This window comes from Scyliorhinus canicula, chromosome 2 (genome assembly GCF_902713615.1).
Source record: "Scyliorhinus canicula chromosome 2, sScyCan1.1, whole genome shotgun sequence".
Lineage (NCBI taxonomy): Eukaryota > Metazoa > Chordata > Chondrichthyes > Carcharhiniformes > Scyliorhinidae > Scyliorhinus > Scyliorhinus canicula.
In genome coordinates, this window is record NC_052147.1 from 280,949,798 (window position 1) to 280,973,288 (window position 23,491).

At 47.8% G+C, this 23,491-nt stretch overlaps 2 protein-coding genes across 2 annotated transcripts in view; both read right to left on the minus strand.

The window, feature by feature from the left end:
- Window positions 1–527, minus strand: part of LOC119962331 (receptor-type tyrosine-protein phosphatase-like N) — a 296,288-nt gene extending 295,761 nt beyond the window's left edge. The window contains exon 1 of the mRNA XM_038790310.1: window positions 284–527. Within this exon, the coding sequence (XP_038646238.1) occupies window positions 284–377 (94 nt within the window). The 5' untranslated portion in view covers window positions 378–527. The remainder of the gene's footprint in view (window positions 1–283) is intronic.
- Window positions 528–17,980: 17,453 nt separating this feature from the next.
- LOC119962191 (aspartyl aminopeptidase) overlaps window positions 17,981–23,491 on the minus strand; it is a 59,544-nt gene continuing 54,033 nt past the window's right edge. Inside the window, 3 exon segments of the mRNA XM_038790146.1 lie at window positions 17,981–18,422; window positions 21,832–21,999; window positions 23,231–23,332. Coding sequence (XP_038646074.1) covers window positions 18,372–18,422; window positions 21,832–21,999; window positions 23,231–23,332 — 321 coding nt within the window. The 3' untranslated portion in view covers window positions 17,981–18,371.

Consider the following 23,491-nt stretch of genomic DNA (forward strand, 5'->3'; position numbering starts at 1 on the left):
CCCCCTCCTCACTATCCACCCCCCCACTCCTCACTATCCACCCCCCCCCTCACTATCCACCCCCCCCCTATCCACCCCCCACTCCTCACTATCCACCCCCCCCCTCCCTCACTATCACCCCCCCCCCCTCTCACTATCCACCCCCCCCCCCCTCCTCACTATCCACCCCCCCCCCCCTCCTCACTATCCACCCCCCACCCCCACACTCCTCACCCCTCACTACCCCCCTCAGTCCCTGGCGATGTCAGTGTGGAGCGGGGCTGCAGATGGTCCATTTCCTTACCGTAGGCGTGCGGGCTGCAGCTTCCCTGTGCGAGCAGCAGGAGGAGGAGGAGATGGAGAGGCAGCGGGGACCGGGGCTGAGTGACCGGCTTCATCCTGGGAGGGAGCCCCGGAGAGAGGCAGGGGGGAGCTGGGTCACCTTGAGCCGCTTACATTGGCAGCCCTGGGCGGCACCGGGCTCACTGCGCCAGCACCTCACCGGCTCTCAGCTGATCCATCCACAGGAATTGATACATCGGCGCGCGTGCCCGCCTGGGGCTGACGTCAAGCGGGAGCGCGCATTACATCAAATCCAACCTGAATCCTCCCCTGCAAACATGTCCTCAAACTCATTCATTGCAAACACACTGCTCCCCAGGCACCCCAAACTCCTAGTGAATTTCCTATTGAAATGGTATGCTTAGAAATGTGTGTATCTGTTTAAAGACGCTTATATATGTTTAGAGATGTGTATATATGTTTAGAAATGTACATTACTCCCATCCCAGACCAGACCCTGGCCAGGATACTGGACCAAAATCCCAATATTTTCGTTTGTTTGAAAGGCTGTGCGGAAGGAATGATTCGCCCCAGGAGCGATTGCGTGAAGAAATAAGGGCTTTGGTACATTCATAGAATTTACAGTGGAGAAGGAGGCCATTCGGCCCATCGAGTCTGCACCGGCTCTTGGAAAGAGCACCCAACCCAAGCCCACACCTCCCCTCTATCCCCATAACCCAGTAACCTCACCCTAAGGGCAATTTTGAAAATGAAATGAAAATCACTTATTGTCACGAGTAGGCTTCAAATGAAGTTACTGTGAAAAGCCCCTAGTCACCACATTCCGGCGCCTGTTCGGGGAGGCTGTTACGGGAATCGAACCATGCTGCTGGCTTGCCTTAGTCTGCTTCCAAAGCCAGCGATTTAGCCTAGTGAGCTAAACAGCCCTTAATTTTGGACACTAAGGGGCAATTTATCATGGCCAATCCACCTAACCTGCGCATCTTTGGACTGTGGGAGGAAACCGGAGCACCCGGAGGAAACCCACGCACACACAGGTAGAACGTGCAGACTCCGCAACAGACAGTGACCCGAGCTGGGAATCGAACCTGGGACCGTGAAGCAATTGTGCTAACCACTTTGCTACCGTGCTGCCCAGAACAAACTTTATTATGAATACAATATTAAACATTTTTTATTTCACACCTGAGATTTCTTTGTTCCCATTATAAATTCACCTGTTTCCAATTGTAAGGGACCTACATTTGTTTTCACCAATCTTCTTCCCTTCACAAAAGCTTTTACAGTCAGTCCCCTGCAAGCTTACTCTCATACTCTATTTTCCCTTTCTTTTCTTTTTTTAAATTTAGAGTACCCAATTATTTTTTCCAATTAAGGGGCAATTTAGCATGGCCAATCCACCTATCCTGCACATCTTTTGGGTTGTGGGGGCGAAACCCACGCAGACACGGGGAGAATGTGCAAACTCCTCATGGACAGTGACCCAGAGCCGGGGTTTGAACCCAGGTCCTCAGCGCCGTGGGCAGCAATGCTAACCACTGTGCCACCGTGCTGCCCTTATTTTCCCTTTCTTAATCAATCCCTTTGTCCTCCTTTGCAGAATTCTAAACTGGTCCCAATTCTCAGAGCTGCTGTTTTTCTGGCCAATTTGTATGCCTCTTTCTTGGATCTAATTTTATCTCTAATTTCCCTGTAAGCCATGGTTTGGCCATCTTAGTGCCAGACAGGAATGTTCACCCATGCGCTCTTTGAATGTTTGCCGTTGACTCTCCACTGTTGTCCCTTTAAGTAACATTCCCCAATCCATCATAGCCAATTCACGCCTCATATCATATCATCGTAGTTTCCTTTATTAAGATTCAGGTCCCTCCTGAATCTCGGAATCAACTACGTCACTCTCCATATGATGAAGAATTCTAACATATTATGTCTGTTCATTCCCAAGGGGCCTCGCACAACTAGATTTCCAATTATTCCTTTCTCATGACACAATACCCAGTCTATGACGGCCTGTTCTCTAGTTGGTTCCTCAACGTATTGATTCAGAAAACCATCCTGTATACACTCCCGGAATTTATGCATAATTACAGATGTTCCTCTATCTTGTGCATCTCTAATTTCCTGTTTAGTGCTATTCCCAACATAACCACCACAATTTGAAGGTCTATATACGACCATAAGATGTAGGAGCAGAATTAGGCCACTCGGCCCATCGAGTCTGCTCCGCCATTCAATCATAGCTGATATTTTCTCATTCCCATTCTCCTGCCTTCTCCCCATAACTCCTGATCCCCTTATTAATCAGGAACCTATCTATCTCTGTCTTAAAGACACTCAGTGATGTGGCCTCCACAGCCTTCTGCGGCAAAGAGTTCCACAGATTCACCACCCTCTGGCTGAAGAAATGCCTCCTCATCTCTGTTTTAAAGGATTGTCCCTTTAGTCTGTGATGGAGTCCTCCGGTTCTAGTTTTTCCTACAAGTGGAAACATCCTCTCCAAGCCCACTCAATCCAACCCCCATTCACGTTTTTCCCCTTGCCGTACCCATACAGATTCCACATTGTGGGAGATAATATCTTTCCTCACTATTGTGTTAATTTCCTCTTTATCCAGCAATGCAACTCCAGCGCCTTTTCCTTTTTGTTTGTCCTTCCTAAATACTGAATACCCCCTGGACATTCAGTTTCCATCCTTGATCACCCTGCAGCCATGTTTCCGTAATCCCGACGATATCATACCCATTTACATTTATCTTGCGCAATTCATTCATCCGCTTTATTGCGAATGCTCCGCTGGTTACGGCACAAAGCATTTGAGCTTGTCTTTTTAACATTCCTTGTCCCATTCCCTTATTGCTCACTGTGTCCCTGTTTGATTCTGGCCCTTGATTTCTCTGCCTATCACCTTTCTTATTCCCCATTCTGTCCTTTGTTCCTGTCTGCGTTTCCCCCTCTGCTGACTCCTCGCATAGGTTCCCAACCCCTGCCATTTTAGTTTAAACCCTCCCCAGCTACTCGAGAAATTACGACCCCTCGGACATCAGTCCTGGTCCTGCCCAGCTGTAACCCATCCAGTTTTCCCTGGTCCCACCTTCCCAAGAACCAGTTCCAATGACCCAGGAAACCCTCCCCCTCACACCATCGCTTCAGCCACATATGCATCTGATATATCAGCTATTTATGCTCTGACTCTGATAGTAATCCTGACATCACTACCTTGAAAGTCCTACTTTTCAACTTACTTCCAAACTCCCTACATTCGGCTTTTAGGACCGCAGATCTTTTGTTACCTATGTTATGTCATGAAGGCAGCACGGTAGCGTTGTGGATAGCACAATCGCTTCACAGCTCCAGGGTCCCAGGTTCGATTCCGGCTTGGGTCACTCTCTGTGCGGAGTCTGCACATCCTCCCCGTGTGTGCGTGGGTTTCCTCCGGGTGCTCCGGTTTCCTCCCACAGTCCAAAGATGTGCAGGTTAGGTGGATTGGCCATGATAAATTGCCCTTAGAGTCCAAAATTGCCCTTAGCGTTGGGTGGGGTTACTGGGTTATGGGGATAGGGTGGAGTTGTTGATCTTGGATAGGGTGCTCGTTCCAAGAGCCGGTGCAGACTCGATGGGCTGAATGGCCTCCTTCTGCACTGTAAATTCTATGATTCTATGTGTACCAATGTGTAGCACGGCCACTGTCTCTTCACCCTCCCCCTCCAGAATATCCTGAAACCACTGTGAGACATCCTTTACCCTAGCACCAGGGAGGTAGCATACCATCCTGGAGTCTTGTTTGTGGCCACAGTATTGGATTGGATTTGTTTATTGTCATGTGCACCAAGGTACAGTGAAAAGTATTGTCCTGCGTACAGTCCAGACAAATCATTCCATACATGAAAAGAAAATACATAATAGGGCAAACATAAAATACACAATGTGAATACATAGACACAGGCATCGGGCGAAGCATACAGGAGTGTAGTACTACTCAATAGGGAAGATGTGTGAAGAGAGCAGATCAGTCCATAAGAGGGTCGTTTAGAAGTCTGGTAGCAGCGGGAAAGAAGCTGTTTTTGAATCTATAGCAACCCCTATCTATTCCTCTTACAATTAAATCCCCTGTCACCTTTGCATTCCCACACTTTTTACTCCTCCCCTCTGCAGCAGAACCAACCCTGGTGCAATGGATTTGGCTGTTGCTGTTTTTCCCTGTGAGGCCATTCCCCTCAACAGTATCCAAAGTGGCATTGCTGTTTTGCAGGAAAATGACAACAGGAGATTCCTGCACTGGCTGCCTTGCTCTCTTGATCTGCCTGGTGGTCAGCCAGTCCCTTAGCGTGCGGTGTGACTAAGTTTCAATATGTGCCATCTACAACACTCTTCCCCTCGTAGATGCTCCACAGTGTCCCCAACCACTGCTCCAGCTTTGAAACTCAGACTTCCAGGAGCTTCAGCTGGTGACACTTCCTGCATACATGTTGGACCGGGCACTGGAAATTTTCTCAATTCCCACATAGAGCAGGAGAAGCACACTGCAACTTTGAGCCCTCCTGCCGTGTCTTATCCCTTTAAAATATACCTTCTAGAAGATATTTAAAATAAAATAATAATATCGATAGCTCTAGGGCCCATCTTCCCTGGTCCTCATTATTACAGAAAATAACACTAACAAACTACAAACAACAACATATTGACCGTACAAACTATAATCAATAAAAGTAGTAATTACCTAACGTACTCAACCAATCAACTTCTTTCACTTGCCCTGCGTCAGTTTTGAATCTTGCATCACCTCAGGAGCTCCAAACTCCAAGCTAGCACTCCACCCTCGGTCTCGTCCTTTCTTGCGCTCCTTTATTCCCCTGCTCAGCCTCAGTCTCCCTCTCTCGCTTTTTCATCTCCCTGGCTCCGCTCTCAGTCTCGCTCTTTCATGCGCTCTTTTATCCTCTCGGCTATGCTCTCAATATCACTGTTTCTCGCTCTTTTTTATCCTCCTGGCTCCACTCTCAGTCTCGCTCTTTCTCGATCTTTTAACCTCTCAGTCTCGCTCTTTCTTGTGCTCTTTTATCCTCATAGCTCTAGTCTCAGTCTCACGCTGTTTTGTTATGACCCCTGGGCCATTGCACGGGTAATTCCAGCCCCACATCATCCAAAGTTGCAACACAATTCAAATTAATAAATAATTCTCAGAAAAACACTCAGTCTTTGGCCCTTGCTACCAAATAACTACAGGTGCCAGGTTTGTAAATTTAAACACAATTAAGTTTATTAATATAACTATAATTAAATATTCAGCAACAAGAACAGGTTAACTCTTATTTAATTCCTACCCCCCTACTTAAACACATCCCATTCTCTACACACATGCACAAGACAGATTTGTTTCTACAAATATATAAAACCACAAAGAGTGGCTAAGGTAAATATCGGTCCTTTAGAGGATGAGAAGGGAGATTTAATAATGGGAGATGAAGAAATGGCTGAGGAACTGAACAGGTTTTTTGGGTCGGTCTTCACAGTGGAAGACACAAATAACATGCCAGTGACTGATAGAAATGAGGCTATGACAGGTGAGGACCGTGAGAGGATTATTATCACGAAGGAGGTAGTGATGGGCAAGCTAATGGGGCTAAAAGTAGACAAATCTCCTAGCCCTGATGGAATGCATCCCAGAGTGCTGAAAGAGATGGCTAGGGAAATTGCAAATGCACTAGTGATAATTTACCAAAATTCATTAGACTCTGGGGTGGTCCCGGTGGATTGGAAATTAGCAAATGTGACACCACTGTTTAAAAAAGAAGGGAGGCAGAGAGCGGGTAATTATAGGCCAGTGAGCTTAACTTCAATAGTAGGGAAGATGCTGGAATCTATCATCAAGGAAGAAATAGCGAGGCATCTGGATAGAAATTGTCCCATTGGGCAGACGCAGCATGGGTTCATAAAGGGCAGGTCTTACCTAACTAATTTAGTGGAATTTTGTGAGGACATTACCAGTGCGGTAGATAACGGGGAGCCAATGGATGTGGTATATCTGGATTTCCAGAAAGTCTTTGACAAGGTGCCACACAAAAGGTTGCTGCATAAAATAAAGATGCATGGCATTAAGGGTAAAGTAGTAGCATGGATAGAGGATTGGTTAATTAATAGAAAGCAAAGAGTGGGGATTAATGGGTGTTTCTCTGGTTGGCAATCAGTAGCTAGTGGTGTCCCTCAGGGATCCGTGTTGGGCCCACAATTGTTCACAATTTACATAGATGATTTGGAGTTGGGGACCAAGGGCAATGTGTCCAAGTTTGCAGACGACACTAAGATGAGTGGTAAAGCGAAAAGTGCAGAGGATACTGGAAGTCTGCAGAGGGATTTGGATAGGTTAAGTGAATGGGCTAGGGTCTGGCAGATGGAATACAATGTTGACAAATGTGAGGTTATCCATTTTGGTAGGAATAACAGCAAACGGGATTATTATTTAAATTATAAAATATTAAAGCATGCTGCTGTGCAGAGAGACCTGGGTGTGCTAGTGCATGAGTCGTAAAAAGTTGGTTTATAGGTGATTAAGAAGGCAAATGGAATTTTTTCCTTCATTGCTAGAGGGATGGAGTTTAAGACTAGGGAGGTTATGCTGCAATTGTATAAGGTGTTAGTGAGGCCACACCTGGAATATTTTGTTCAGTTTTGGTCTCCTTACTTGAGAAAGGACGTACTGGCACTGGAGGGTGTGCAGAGGAGATTCACTAGGTTAATCCCAGAGCTGAAGGGGTTGGATTATGAGGAGAGGTTGAGTAGACTGGGACTGTACTTGTTGGAATTTAGAAGGATGAGGGGGGATCTTGTAGAAACATATACAATTATGAAGGGAATAGATAGGATAGATGCGGGCAGGTTGTTTCCACTGGCGGGTGAAAGCAGAACTCGGGGAAATAGCCTCAAAATAAGGGGAAGTAGATTTAGGACTGAGTTTAGGAGGAACTTCTTCACCCAAAGTGTTGTGAATCTATGGAATTCCTTGCCCAGTGAAGCAGTTGAGGCTCCTTCATTAAATGTTTTTAAGATAAAGATAGATAGTTTTTTGAAGAATAAAGGGTTTAAAGGTTATGGTATTCGGGTGGGAAAGTGGAGCTGAGTCCACAAAAGATCAGCCATGATCTCATTGAATGGCGGAGCAGGCTCGAAGTACGTGTAAAAAGCCTTGGGATTTTTCCTGACCCGATTTGCCAATGACTTTTCGTGACCCCTTTTAGACCTCCTGACTCCTTGCTTAAGTTCCTTCCTACTTTCCTTATATTCCACATGGGCGTCGTCTGTTCCCAGCCTTCTAGCCCTGAAAAATGCCTCCTTTATCTTTTTGACGAGGACTACAGTATCTCTCATTATCCAAGGTTCCCGAAATTTGCCGTATTTATCCTTCTTCCTTATCCTTCTATCCTTTTGGGCAGCACGGTAGCATAGTGGTTAGCACAAATGCTTCACAGCTCCAGGGTCCCAGGGTCGAATCCTGGCTTGGGTCACTGTCTGTGTGGAGTCTGCACATTCTCCCCGTGTGTGCGTGGGTTTCCTCCGGGTGCTCCGGTTTCCTCCCACAGCCCAAAGATGTGCAGGTTAGGTGAATTGGCCAGGCTAAATTGCCCTCAGGGTCCAAATTGCCCTTGTTAGGTGGGGTTACTGTGTTATAAGGATAGGGTGGAGGTATGGGCTTGGGTAGGGTGCTCTTTCCAAGAGCCGGTGCAGACTCGATGGGCCGAATGGCCTCCTTCTGCACTGTAAATTCTATGAAATCTATGAAATCTTACAGGAACATGCCGGTCCTGAATTCCTTTCAACTGACATTTGAAAGCCTCCCACATGTCAGATATTTATTTACCCTCAAACATCTGCCCCCAATCTAGGTTCTTCAGTTCCCGCCTAATATTGTTATAATTAGCCTTCCCCCAATTTAGCACATTCACCATCGGACCACTCTTATCCTTGTCCACCAGCACTTTAAAACTTTTTTTTTTTATATTATTTTTATTGGAATTTTTTACAGAAAATATAAAACATAATGACAAACAATGAAATGCAACAAAATAACCCATAATAACTGTGACACCCCCAGACCGTATTGGCGCATGTATCACATCCCCCCACCCCCCCCCCAACCCTAATGAACAACAAAAGAACTTAAAAAATATTAAAATTAAATAAACAAACATAGTCATTGTCGGCCCCCCCCCCTTTTCCCTCCCCTTTTCCCTCCCCCCCCCCCCCCCCCCCCCCCCCCCCCCGGGTTGCTGCTGCTGCTGTCCCTGTACCCTATCGTTGAGCCAGAAAGTCGAGAAAAGGCTGCCACCGCCTAAAGAACCCTTGTACCGACCCTCTCAGGGCGAATTTGACCTTCTCTAGCTTAATGAAACCCGCCATGTCATTGATCCAGGTCTCCACGCTTGGGGGCCTCGCATCCTTCCATTGTAGCAAGATCCTTCGCCGGGCTACTAGGGACGCAAAGGCCAGCACACCGGCCTCTTTCGCCTCCTGCACTCCCGGCTCCACCCCAACCCCAAAAATCGCGAGTCCCCATCCTGGCTTGACCCTGGATCCCACCACCCTCGACACCGTCCTCGCCACCCCCTTCCAGAACTCCTCCAGTGCCGGGCAGCACTTTAAAACTTACTGAATTGTGGTCACCGTTCCCGAAATGCTCCCCTACTGAAACTTCTACCACCTGGCCGGGCTCATTCCCCAATACCAGGTCCAGTACAGCCCCTTCCCTAGTTGGACTGTCTACATATTGTTTTAAGAAGCCCTCCTGGATGCTCCTTACAAACTCTGCCCCATTCAAGCCACTAGCACTAAGTGAGTCCCAGTCAATATTGGGGAAGTTAAAGTCTCCCATCACAACAACCCTGTTGTTTTTACTCCTTTCCAAAATCTGTCTACCTATCTGCTCCTCTATCTCCCGCTGGCTGTTGGGAGGCCTGTAGTAAGCCCCCAACATTGCGACTGCACCCTTCTTATTCCTGATCTCTACCCATATAGCCTCACTGCCCTCTGAGTTGTCCTCCCGCAGTACAGCTGTGATATTCTCCCTAACCAGTAGCGCAACTCCTCCACTCCTTTTACATTCCCGCTCTTCTCCTGGCCACCTCCACACTCAGGTCTTGGTAAACCCGCAGGATACTATTGTCCCACTTACAGCTCCGTGTCTGCTTGGCCCACTGTAGAATGCGTTCCTTATCCAAGTACCTGTGGAATCTCACCACCATTGCCCTGGGGGGGGGGGGTCTCCCGTTCGCGGCTTCCTCGTGAGCGCTCTGTGAGCCCTGTCCAGCTCCAAGGGTCGGGAGAATGCCCCATCCCCCAGCAGCTTCTCAAACATGCCTGCTATCTATGCCCCAGCGTCCACTCCTTCGGACCCCTCCGGGAGCCCAACGATCCTCAGGCTCTGCCAGAGGGACCTATTCTCTACGTCCTCCACCTTCTCCAGGAGCTTCTTCTGCTGGTCTCTCAGCATCCCCACCTCTAGCTCCACCGAGAGTTTGATGTCCCTCCTGCTCAGCCAGCGCCTTCTCCACTTTCTGGATCACCCGATCCTGGGCGTCCAATCTAAGCTCCAGCCGCTCAATCGACTCTTTTATTGGGTCCAAGCAGTCCCGTTTCTGCTCAGCAAAGCCTTCCTGAATAACTTGCACCAGCTGCTCCGTTGACCGCTGGGTTGATAAACCAGAGGATTTGGTTAATTTTTAATCAATAATCACTCCTCAACCCCTTCAGCTTTACATTCTCCCTTTTCCTTCACATAGTTACATTCAGCAACAAGTAAAGCTGAGGATTCAAACTTACAGAGTTGGGGTTGGTTTTAGATAGAACATAGAACAGTACAGCACAGAACAGGCCCTTCGGCCCTCGATGTTGTGCCGATGTCACCCTACTCAAACCCATGTATCCACCCTATACCCGTAACCCAACAACGCCCCCCTCCCTTAACCTCGCAGGCCCAGCATACCCAACACATCAGGTAAGATGCATCTTAACAAATACATGAATAGGGTGGAAATGGAGAGACCCCAGGAGTATAGAAAGTTTTAGATAAGACAGGCAGCATGGTCGGCACAGGCTTGGAGGGCTGAAGGGCCTGTTACTGTGCTGTACTTGTCTTTGTTCTTTATTCTTTGTTCAAAGTTAACAAAGTAGCTCATTTGCAGAGTCCTGGGGAAAATGCTAGGTTTTGAGGCTAAATTCAATAACTTTGTCAGTACAGGAACTGTGGTCCAAATGGGATCTTTCCACATTGTAAGTTCAATACGCCCCTAAACAAAATAGAATGGGTAGCACCATTGGTTAGCACTGTTGCTTCACAGCACCAGGGCCCCTGGTTGAATTCCCTCTTGGGTCACTGTCTGTGCGGAGTCTGCACGTTCTCCCTGTGTCTGCGTAGGTTTCCTCCCACAAGTCCCGAGAGACGTGCTTGTTAGGTGATTTGGACATTCTGAATTCTCCCTCTGTGTACCCGAACAGACGCTGGAATGTGGCAACTAGGGGCTTTTCACAGTAACTTCATTGCAGTGTTAAAGTAAACCTACTTGTGACAATACTAAAGATTATTATTCAATATACTGTTACCGTATAATTTATAATGGTTGTTACATAATTAGATTATAGCGTATCTAATAGTTATTGGTTTAGTGTGTACAATATGTAATCACTTGACGTGATGATTTCATGTTCTAAACAAATGGTAGGATCTGGGTTTCGCTGAGACTTTAAATCCCAACACAGCAGCTGGGAATTTCAATGCTGGAATAAAAATCTAGTCGCGGGGATGGTGATCACAAAATGAACAGATTGTCATTAAAACCCATCCGGTTCTTTAATGACCTTGAGGGAAGGAAATCTGCCGTCCATACCCGATCTGGCCTACATGCATCAACGGAGCCGAGGTAGAGATGGTGAGCAGTTTCAAATTCCTAGGGGTGCACATCACCAAAAATCTATCCTGGTCCACTCATGTCGACGCTATCACCAAGAAAGCACAACAGCGCCTATACTTCCTCAGGAAACTAAGGAAATTCGGCATGTCCACATTAACCCTTACCAACTTTTACAGATCCACTATAGAGAGCATCCTATCGGGCTGCATCACAGCCTGGTATGGCAACTGCTCGGCCCAGGACCGCAAGGAACTTCAGAGTCGTGAATACCGGCCAGTCCATCACACGAACCTGCCTCCCATCCATTGACTCCATCTACACCTCCCGCTGCCAGGGGAAAGCAGGCAGCATAATCAAGGATCCCTCCCACCCGGCTTACTCACTTTTCCAACTTCTTCCATCGGGCAGGAGATTCAGAAGTCTGAGAACACGCACGAACAGACTCAAAAACAGCTTCTTCCCCACTGTCACCAGACTCCTAAATGACCCTCTTATTGACTGACCTCATTAACACTACACCCTGTATGCTTCATCCGATGCCAATGCTTATGTAGTTACATTGTATATCTTGTGTTGCCCTATTATGTATTCTCATGTATTTTCTTGAATTTTGTTTAATTCCCTTTTCTTCCATGTACTGAATGATCTGTTGAGCTGCTTGCAGAAAAATACTTTTCACTGTACCTCGGTACACGCGACAATAAACAAATCCAATCCAATCCAAACATGTGGGGGATCAGAACAATGTAAGATAATCCACCATGTTCAGGTACCGTGCCTTACGAGGACGCTGAGGATTATGGACCTCCACCGATTTACGCTTGGCAAAGCACTGCAGCGGCTTGCCGTCGCCTTCTGCGGTGTAGCTGACCAGGAAATCCGCACCCCCCCCCCCCTCCCCCCCTCCCTCTTACCACCTGTAAATAAAGCAGCTAGGGGCTGGTTTAGGTCAGTCTGCTAGACAGCCGGTTTGTGATGCAGAACAAAGTCAGCAGCGCGGGTTCAATTCCCGTACACGCCTACCCGAAAAAGCGCCGGAATGTGGTGCCTCGGGGCTTTTCACAGTAACTTTATATTTGTGAAATGCACGGTAGCACAAGTGGATAGCATTGTGGCTTCACAGCGCCATGGTCCCAGGTTCAATTCCCCGCTGGGTCACTGTCTGTGCGGAGTCTGCACGTTCTCCCCGTGTCTGTGGGTTTCCTCCGGGTGCTCCAGTTTCCTCCCACAGTCCAAAGATGTGCAGGTTAGGTGGATTGGCTATGCTAAATTGCCCTTAGTAACCAAAAAGGTTAGGAGGGGTTTTTGGGTTATGGGGATAGGGTGGAAGTGAGGGTTTAAGTGGGTCGGTGCAGACTCGATGGACTGAATGGCCTCCTTCTGCACTCTATGTTCTAAATAAAAAGTTATTATTTATTATATTAGGATTTACAGATGGAAGCCCCAAAAGACGTGCTTATCAGGTGAATTGGACATTCTGAATTCTCCCTCTGTGCACCCGAATGACTTGGTGGAGGGGGCTGAAGGGTGGGTCAGTAAATTTGCTGATTACACCAAGATTGGTGGAGTAGTGGATGAGGTGGAGGGCTGTTGTAGGCTGCAAAGAGACATTGATAGGATGCAGAGCTGGGCCGAAAAATGGCAGATGGAGTTTAACCGGGATAAGTGCGAGGTGCTTCATTTTGGTAGGACAAATTTGAATGCGGATTACAGGGTCAACGGCAGGGTTCTGAGGAATGTGGAGGAACAGAGAGATCTTCAGGTTCATGTCCACAGATCTCTGAAGGTTGCCACTCAAGTGGATAGAGCCGTGAAGAAGGCTTATAGTGTGTTAGCGTTTATTAACGGGGGCTTGAGTTTAAGAGCCGCGGGGTTATGCTGCAACTGTACATGACCCTGGTGAGACCACATTTGGAGTATTGTGTGCAGTTCTGGTCACCTCATTACAGGAAGGAGGTGGAAGCATTGGAAAGGGTGCAAAGGAGATTTACCAGGATGCTGCCTGGTTTGCAGGATTGAGGAAAGGTTGAGGGAGGTAGGGCTTTTCTCTTTGGAACGGAGGAGAATGAGAGGCAACTTAATAGAGGTTTATAAGATGATGAGGGGGTTAGATAGAGTGGACGTTCAGAGACCATTTCTTCGGTTGGATGTAGCTGTTACAAGGGGGCATAACTATAAGATTCAGGGTGGGAGATATAGGAGGGATGTCCGAGGTAGGTTCTTTACTCAGAGAGTGGTTAGAGTGTGGAAATGGACTGCCTGCTGTGATAGTGGAGTTGGACACTTTAGGAACTTTCAAGCGGTTATTGGATAGGCACATGGAGCACGCCGGAATGACAGGGAGTGGGATAACTTGATCTTGGTTTCAGACAATGCTCGGCACAACATCGAGGGCCAAAGGGCCTGTTCTGTGCTGTACTGAAATGAAATGAAAAGAAAATCGCTTATTGTCACGAGTAGGCTTCATATGAAGGGGCAGCACGGTATCATTGTGGATAGCACAATTGCTTCACAGCTCCAGGGTCCCAGGTTTGATTCCGTCTTGGGTCACTGTCTGTGTGGAGTCTGCACGTCCTCCCCCTGTGTGCGTGGGTTTCCTCCGGGTGTTCCTGTTTCCTCCCACAGTCCAAAGATGTGCAGGTTAGGTGGATTGGCCATGATACGGTGGAGGTGTTGACCTTGGGTAGGGTGCTCTTTCCAAGAGCCGGTGCAGACTCGATGGGCCGAATGATCTCCTTCTGCACTGTAAATTCTATGAAATGAAGTTAGTGTGAAAAGCCCCTAGTCGCCACATTCTGGTGCCTGTTCGGGGAGGCTGGTGCGGGAATTGAACCGTGCTGCTGGCCTGCCTTAAAAGCCAGCTCCATAGCCCAGTGTGCTAAACCAGCCCTTTCTATGAACAGGTGCCGGAATGTGGCGACTAGGGGGTTTTCACAGTAACTAAAAAGATTATTATATAATCAACCCTTTGGGCCACATTATGAATGTACCTCCCGTGGCCACCAGGTGGGGCTTGAACATGGAGCTTCTGGCCCAGGGGTAGAAACACAACCCACCACACCACAAGACCTCCCTCGTTAGATGACAGTCACTAATAAATCCAATCGGGAATTCAGGAGATAATTCTCTACCCGGAGAGTAGCGAGTTAACAGCACCAGCCTCTGGGGAGTACGGGGATGAGGCAGAGGGCCAGGAGCTGATCTGTGTCACGGAAGGGACGGTTTACTCAACATGAAAATTGAAGTACTGCATTGAAGGGGAGGAAATGTTTTTGGCTCTTTGCGTTCTAACCTCCTCTCATGCCCAACGCCATCCCCCCCCCCCCCCTCCCAAGAACCACCTGCTGAATAGCTTCAGTGAGAACGGTTCCGGAACAATCCGTTGTCAGGCCGCTGGACGTAGCTCAAGGTATCCGATCCCCCTTCCCTCTGAACCCGACTCCCATCAGTCGCTGATAACGGGAACCAGTTCTCCAAAGGGCCTTGGCCCTCTTTTTAAACAACAACAACCTGCATTTCTACAGTGCCTTCAACTCAGTAAAACATCCCAAGGTGCTTTAAGAAGATGCATCACTGCGGGAATAAGGAAGATTGCCTGTCCACAGACAACTATCAATTGCACTGTTTATTGCTGATTTAAAAAGTGATCTGTTTTAAGTGACATGCATGAGGTTTCATAACTAGTAAAAGTGATTAGTTTCCCTCAGTCTGTTCCTGGGTTTGTCTCTGCATTTGAACAGAAACTATGTGCAGGGGTGCGGGGAAAAGGCAGGGGAATGGCACTAAGTCACAGTGCTCATTTGGAGAGCCGGTGCAGACATGGTGGGCCGAATGGGCTGGTTTAGCACAGGGCTAAATAGCTGGCTTTGAAAGCAGACCACGGCAGGCCAGCAGCACGGTTCAATTCCCGTATCAGCCTCCCCGAACAGGCGCCAGAATGCGGTGACTGGGGGCTTTTCACAGTAATTTCATTTGAAGCCTACTTGTGACAATAAGCAATTTTAATTTCATTTTATGGCCTCCTTCTGCACTGTAACAAGTCTGTCATTTGCACTCTCCCATGCCAATTGAGCAAAGTGGAGGTTTGTTCTTGAGATTGAAGCCAGTGTGGGAGAAAGCCATTTGGCCCATCACTCCTGTACCAGAGATAGTTCTTCATGTGCAGCTAATATAACCCATCTCCCACGCATCCTGCAGAAAGCCCCTTGCCATGCCCAGGATCAGAGTAACTTATTGATGCGATCCTGTGCCCCAATTCCCTTCAAATCTCCAACGGCGTCACGATCCTGGAATTGGGGCGGCACAGTGGTTAGCACTGCTGCCTCACAGCTCCAGGAGTCCTGGGTTCAATTCCGGCCTCGGGTCACTGTCTGTGCGGAGTTTACACTTTCTCCCCGTGTCTGCGTGGGTTTCCTCCGGGTGCTCCGGTTTCCCCTCAGTCCAAAAAATGTGGTCAGGTGGATTGGTCGCGCTAAATTGCCCCTTTGTGTTCAAATGTTAGAGGGGATTGTGGGAATGGGGACGGGGAATTGGGCTGAGGTGTGGTGTTCTTTCGGAGGTGGTTGGTGGGCTGAATGGCCTCCTTCTGCACTGTAGGGATGCTATGTACCATCGTTATGCAAGGTTAATGGGGTAATTTTAACCACTGTTTGACCAGGAATCCTGAGAGGACCTGGAGGAATGCCGAACATGCTCTCGGTTGACTTCACTGGAAAGAGGTACAGGTGAGTACCTGTCAGGCAGGGAGGAAGTTGTCGAGCAAGGGAGCCGTGGTTTACTAAGGAAGTTGAAGCACTTGTCAAGAGGAAGAAAAAGGCTTATGTTAGGATGAGACATGAAGGCTCAGTTAGGGCACTTGAGAGTTACAAGTTAGCCAGGAAGGACCTAAAGGGGAGAGTTAAGAAGAGCGAGGAGAGGGACACGAAAAGTCGTTGGCGGATAGGATCAAGGAAAACCCTAAGGCTTTCTATAGGTATATCAGGAACAAAAGAATGACTCGAGTAAGATTAGGGCCAGTCAAGGATAGTAGTGGAAAGTTGTGTGTGGAATCAGAGGAGATAGGGGAAGCATTAAATGGATATTTTTCGTCAGTGTTTACACTGGAGAAAGACAATGTTGTCGAGGAGAACACTCAGGTTCAGTCGACCAGGCTAGATGGAATTGAGGTTCAAAAGGAGGAGGTGTTAGCAATTTTAGAAAATGTCAAAATAGATAAGTCCCCTGGGCCAGATGGGATTTATCCTAGGATTCTCTGGGAAGCCAGGGAGGAGATTGCAGAGCCTTTGTCCTTGATCTTTATGTCGTCTTTGTCGACAGGAATAGTGCCGGAAGACTGGAGGATAGCAAATGTTGTCCCCTTGTTCAAGAAGGGGAGTAGAGACAACCCTGGTAATTATAGACCTGTGAGCCTTACTTCGGTTGTGGGTAAAATGTTGGAAAAGGTTATAAGAGATAGGGTTTATAATCATCTTGAAAAGAACAAGTTGATTAGCGATACTCAACACGGTTTTGTGAAGGGTAGGTCATGTCTCACAAACCTTATTGAGTTTTTTGAGAAGGTGACCAAACAGGTGGATCAGGGTAAAGCTGTTGATGTGGTGTATATGGATTTCAGTAAGGCGTTTGATAAGGTTCCCCACGGTAGGCTATTGCAGAAAATAAGGAAGTATGGAATTGAAGGTGATTTAGCGGTTTGGATCAGTAATTGGCTAGCTGAAAGAAGACAGAGGGTGGTGGTTGATGGCAAATGTTCATCCTGGAGTTCAGTTACTAGTGGTGTACCGCAAGGATCTGTTTTGGGGCCACTGCTGTTTGTCATTTTTATAAATGACCTGGAAGAGGGTGTAGAAGGATGGGTTAGTAAATTTGCAGATGACACGAAGGTCGGTGGAGTTGTGGATAGTGCTGAAGGATGTTATAGGATACAGAGGGACATAGATAAGCTGCAGAGCTGGGCTGAGAGGTGGCAGATGGAGTTTAATGCGGAAAAGTGTGAGGTGGTTCACTTTGGAAGGAGTAACAGGAATGCAGAGTACTGGGCTAATGGCAAGATTCTTGGTAGTGTAGATGAACAGAGAGATCTCGGCATCCAGGTACATAAATCCCTGAAAGTTGCCACCCAGGTTAATAGGGCTGTTAAGAAGGCATATGGTGTGCTAGCCTTTATAAGCAGGGGGATTGAGTTTCGGAACCACAAGGTCATGCTGCAGCTGTACATAACTCTGGTGCGGCCACACCTGGAGTACTGCGTGCAGTTCTGGTCACCACATTATAGGAAGGATGTGGAAGCTTTGGAAAGGGTTCAGAGGAGATTTACTAGGATGTTGCCTGGTATGGAGGGAAGGTCTTACGAGGAAAGGCTCAGGGAATTGAGGTTGTTTTCGTTAGAGAGGAGAAGGCTGAGAGGTGACTTAATAGAGACATATAAGATAGTCAGAGGGTTAGATAGGGTGGACAGTGAGAGTCTTTTTCCTCGGATGGTGATGACCAACACGAGGGGACATAGCTTTAAATTGAGGGGTGAGAGATATAGGACAGATGTCAGAGGCAGTTTCTTTACTCAGAGAGTAGTAGGGGTGTGGAATGCCCTGCCTGCAATAGTAGTAGACTCGCCAACTTTAAGGGCATTTAAGTGGTCACTGGATAGACATATGGATGAAAATGGAATAGTGTAGGTCAGATAGGCTTCAGATGGTTTCACAGGTCGGCGCAACATCGAGGGCCGAAGGGCCCGTACTGCGCTGTAGTGTTCTATGTTCTATGTTCTAAGTCCATGAACAAATGTCAGGCAACAAATTAAAAGATTATGGTGCCACAGGTATATTGCACGTTAATGACGTGATAGCTCCTACAGTGGCTGCTGCCAATCGAGGAGACAACACAGGACACGTACAAAACTCGGATAAGACTGGAACATGATTGGACTTCCCAGAATCCCAAGAACACAAATCGTCCAAATATTCCGGAATAGATGTAGACTTAGAGCCGTAAAACATCATTTTTTTTTGTACGGAAATACTAAGCAGCAATTTGTAAACATTTTCCAGATTTTGGTTAATCAAAAGTTGCATAATTATAAATGGTCATCCTTCAGGAGGTGGCTGTGGGGTTTATGCCCAGTTGAGTTGTTCAATTCAGTGGCATCGCCTGCTGCTGGACTTGCCTCCAAACTGCTCTGAGCCCCGCGGGGTGCCCTCAGTCCACGGTCACAGTGTAGTTCACAGACGGGAAGAGGTTGAAGAATCCCTAGGAGAAAACAGAGATTAAACGGATCACTCGGGGAAGGCAACCCACCACCATGAACCTGTCACAAAGTGTTCATGGGCTGAACATTGCTGAGACGAGAGGCACGTTCCCAACATTTTTCGTCAGGACAAACACAAGAATGCAAAATTTCAAACAATCACAACATTTTATACCGCATGAGAAAAATCGATCGATTGGCCAAGGCATTGCCTTGGTGAAAGCCACAGGGAACTATAGACTCTTTAACCTCATAGGTAATTCAAACACGGCTTGAACATATTCCTTTTGTTTGCAGAGAATGGGCCTTATTAAAATGTTGGAGATGCTTTGCCTTTCTAGGTTAACTTGCTGACCAATCAACGCCTTTTTGTCCTTTAGTACAAATTGTTGCAACCATTTGACTTTTTTTCAAGTTCCGTGCTACCAAATGACTTCACACGTGGGAGGGTCCTGTTGAAATCTGACGTGATTTATGAGATATGCGGGGTGCCGTACTGTGCCTCACCGTTAATCTACAGTTCGTAGTTGTTCAGTGATACCATTCGCACCGCATGGCTAGGAGGTCAAGGGGTCGAGTCCCACTCCAGGGACCCGAGCACAAAATCTAGGCCGGCACTCCCAATACAGCATTGAAGCAGCATTGCTCGAGATGCTAAGCCAAGTCTCCAACTGCATTAACTGCAATGCAGTTGACTCTTAATTTCCACCCACTGAAGTGGCCCAGCAGATCACTCAGTTCAAGAGCAATTAGGGATGGACAACGAATGCCAGCTCAGCCATCCGAAGTGTAAAAAGGTGCCGTGACTCAGCTTTGAAGGGCAGGGGAGCTCTCCCCAATGTCCTGGTTAATATTTATCCTTCAGCCAACACCAGGAAAATTACAGACCATCTGGATATTATCACATTGCTCTTTGTGGCATCTTGCTGTGCACAAACTGGCTGCCAAGTTTCCTATATTACAATAGCGACTACACTTCAATGAAGCACTTGATCACCTGTAGATCGCTCTGCATTGTCCTCAAGATAGTGGAAGGTGCTATAGAAACACATTTTTTAAAAAAAGGTTTATGTGTCCAGTTCCTTGAGGGTTGGCAACCCTTTGCGGTGTGCGCCCTGGAGCAAATACTTCTCAAATGCAGCGCAGCCGTCTCCGCTGGTGATCCAGAAACGGCCACCATGCTTTAGTCCAGGGGTGGATGTTTGGGAGGGTCTAAACTGAGATCACCCTCTCAGTTTAAGGCCGAGCTTTCCACCAGCAACAGAGTTAAACAATCCTTCCCATGCTGAGCAATATCGCCACCGTCTGGTGGGTATCATGTTAACACCTTTGAACAGAATAAAATCAAAATGTAGCACCATCGGCCCAGAGAGCTCACTCAGGCCTGAGCAGAGTTAGCTGAGTTAAGGCTCTCACACTCTGAAAATCATTGCACTTGGGGTACAGAAGGAATAACTCCCCAGGTTCTTCTTCAAAATAGTGCCTTGATCCAGCCGAGAAGGCCGGTGGGATCTTGCCCCACTGCTTCATCGGCAATGCAGCACTCTCCCGGCACTCTGATGCAGGCATCAGCCTGCAGGTCTTCCTCAGATCTCTGGGATTCTGTCACAGAGGCAAGAGTGCCGCCCACTAAGACATGGCTTCAAGAGGCTCTGTAATCATAGACAACACTGGTCTAAATTAGTACAACAATCCCACGTGCCACATACAACAAATACCGGATTTGTAATGTCGCTGGCACCTCATGTATGATATTGGAACATGACTGTTAACAGAGGATTGGAAGGGTAAGAAATTTCCCCTCAAGTGTCCAAAGATTTGGGTGGCACGGTAGCACAAGTGGATAGCACTGTGACTTCACAGCGCCAGGGTCCCAGGTTCAATTCCCCGCTGGGTCACTGTCTGTGCGGAGTCTGCACGTTCTCCCCGTGTGTGCGTGGGTTTCCTCCGGGTGCTCCGGTTTCCTCCCACAGTCCAAAGACGTGCAGGTTAGGTGGGTTGGCCATGATGGTTTAGCACACTGGGCTAAATCGCTGGCTTTTAAAGCAGACCAAGCAGGCCAGCAGCACGGTTCAATTCCCATACCAGCCTCCCCGAACAGGCGCCGGAATGTGGCGACTAGGGGCTTTTCACAGTAACTTCACGGAAGCCTACTTGTGGTAATGAGTGATTTTCACTTTCACCTTAGTGACCTAAAAGGTTAGGGGGGGGTTATTGGGTTACGGGGATAGGGTGGAAGTGAGGGCTTAAGTGGGTCGGTGCAGACTCGATGGGCCGAATGGCCTCCTTCTGCACTGTATGTTCTATCTGCAGGTTAGGTGGGTTTGCGGGGATGGAGCAAGGTGCTCTTACGGAGGGCTGGTGCAGAGCCGATGGGCCGAATGGCCTCCTTCTGCACTGTATGGATATTAGAGCACTGCTCCAGTTTACACTTCGCAACAACAAACAGAGGATCATTGAATGCCTGTCGGACCATCGGAACAGGAGATGACCACTCAGTCTCTCGAGCCCGTTCCGCTATTTAGTGGCATTGTGGCTAACTCCCATCTACCTGCCCTGGTTCCATAGACATTTACCAAATAAAATTGATCACTCTCAGCTTTGACTATTTCAACTGACTCCCAGTCTCAACAACTTTTGAGGAGATTGTCCCAGACTTCCATTACCCTTTGTGAGAAACTTTCCTGAGGTCAACCTGGCACTGCGTTTTTAACATTATGTCCCCTTGTTCACGGACTCGCCCTGTTGATGGAGGCTCGACATTGATCTTATCACTGGGCCAAATAACATCGCTGTGTCAGCCAATGTGGTGGAGGAAAGGGTCATACAGCAAGGCGGACAGCAAACAGAGTCAACTTAAACAGAAGCTCTACAAACTACAGCAAACCCAAAGTGCACACTGCGTGAATGAAAGTCCTCTGATCAAAACTCACGATTTCTCAAGCAAAATGCAGCGAGAGCAATGGTTAGATCCCAAATTGGCCAAAAAAGATCAAATCAATATCCAAACATCTCCACACTGACTGTGGCTTGTGTCTTTATGCAAAACCTAATTGGGCGGCACGGTAGCACAGTGGTTAGCATTGTTGCTTCACAGCTCCAGGGTCCCAGGTTCGATTCCCGGGCTTGGGTCACGTGGGTTTCCTCCGGGTGCTCCGGTTTCCTCCCACAGTCCAAAGATGTGCGGGTTAGGTGGATTGACCATGCTAAATTGCCTGTAGTGTCCAAAGAAGGTTAGGTGGGGTTACTGGGTTACGAGGATAGGGTGGGGGTGTGGACTTAAGTCGGGTGTTCTTTCCAAGTGCTGGTGTAGGCTCGATGGGCCGAATGGCCTCTTTCTGCACTGTAAATTCTACATTCTATGATCTAATTCAACTCCCAATGCATGCCAGAGAGCAGGGTGCTCCTTACCTTGAACAGTGTGACAGTCTGGAGTACACTCGAAGTACAACACATCTCACGGATAGAGTGCATGGCCAACTGGGGGGACCCAATGTCCAATACTTTAAGGCCGAGGCCAGAGGCAAGGATGGGGCCAATGGTGGTACCACACGGACTGTCGTTCCTCACCATGACATCCTGGAAGAATTTGGTTCAGAAGTGCATTAGAATTCATTGAGATCGTAGCAAATCATTTTGTGCAGAAGATGGGATTGTTCCCCTTAAGATATGGAAGATTAAGGAGTGACTTAATAGAAGCGTTCAAGATTATGAAGGGGTTACATGGTAGATTCAAAACAAAAACAAATTTATTCAGTCACAGCATTTATTGCCCATCCCTAATTGCCCCTTCTTTAACCGCTGCAGTCCATGTAGTGTAGGTACACCCACAGTGCTGTTAGGGAGTTCCAGGATTTGGACCCAGTAACAGTGAAGGAACGGCAATATATTTCCTAGACAGGATGGTGAACGGTTTGGAGGAGAACTTGCAGCTTGGGGTGTTCCAATGCATGTGCTGCCCTTGACCTTCTCTGTGGTAAAGGCCAAAGTTTGGAAGGTGCTGTCAAAGGAGTCTTGGGGAGTTGCTGCAGTGCATCTTGTAGATGGGGTACACTGCTGTCACTGTGTGTTGGTGGTGGAGGGGGCGGATGTGGAAGTCGGTGGATGGGATGCCAATCAAGCAGGGCTGCTTTGTCCTGGATGGTGTTGAGCTTCTTGAGTGTTGTTGGAGCTGCGCTCATCCAGGCAAGTGGAGAGTATTCCATCACACTCCTGACTTGTGGCTTGTAGGTGGTGGACAGGCTTTGGGGGGTCAGGAGGGGAGATAATCGCTGCAGGATTCTCAGCCTTTGACCTGCTCATATAGCCACAGTATTTAAATGGCTAGTCCAGTCATGTTACTGGTCAATGGCAATGCTCAGGCTGTTGATTTGCTCCATCTCCCTTAATGTTCTTTATTTTATAAGAATCCACTGTTCTCAATCTCAACATTTCAATCGCACCCCAGCATCCATAGCATTTCGGAAGGCAAGAGTTCCAAATTTACACTTCCCATTGGCCATCTCCAATCCTTTTGCAACACCTCGCGTTTAAAATGGCAAGCCACAGGGCAGCACGGTGGCCTAGTGGTTAGCACAACTGCCTCACGGCGCTGAGGTCCCAGGTTCGATCCCGGCCCTGGGTCACTGTCCGTGTGGAGTTTGCACATTCTCCCCGTGTCTGCGTGGGTTTCGCCCCCACAACCCAAAAAATGTGCAGAGTAGGTGGATTGGCCACGCTAAATTGCCCCTTAATTGGAAAAAATAATTGGCTAATCTAAATTTATAAAAAAAATAAAAATAAAAAATAAAATGGCAAGCCACAATCTTACCTGGAGGGGGACGTCCACACGATTAGCAATCTCGCGGACTATGGCAGTAGTGACAGCATTTGAGGCATATCGTTGATTACTGTTAAATTTAATCACTGGCCCCTGGATGGAAATCAGAAAGAACATAGTGAGCAAATCTTGCAGGAGCATAACCGTGCAACTTAGCGTTGACCAAGCGCTGGTCAACCAGCCCTGACCCCGAGACGCAGAAAAACGGCACGCACTCGACCACTTTCATTTAAGCGTGGTTCATGGATTTGC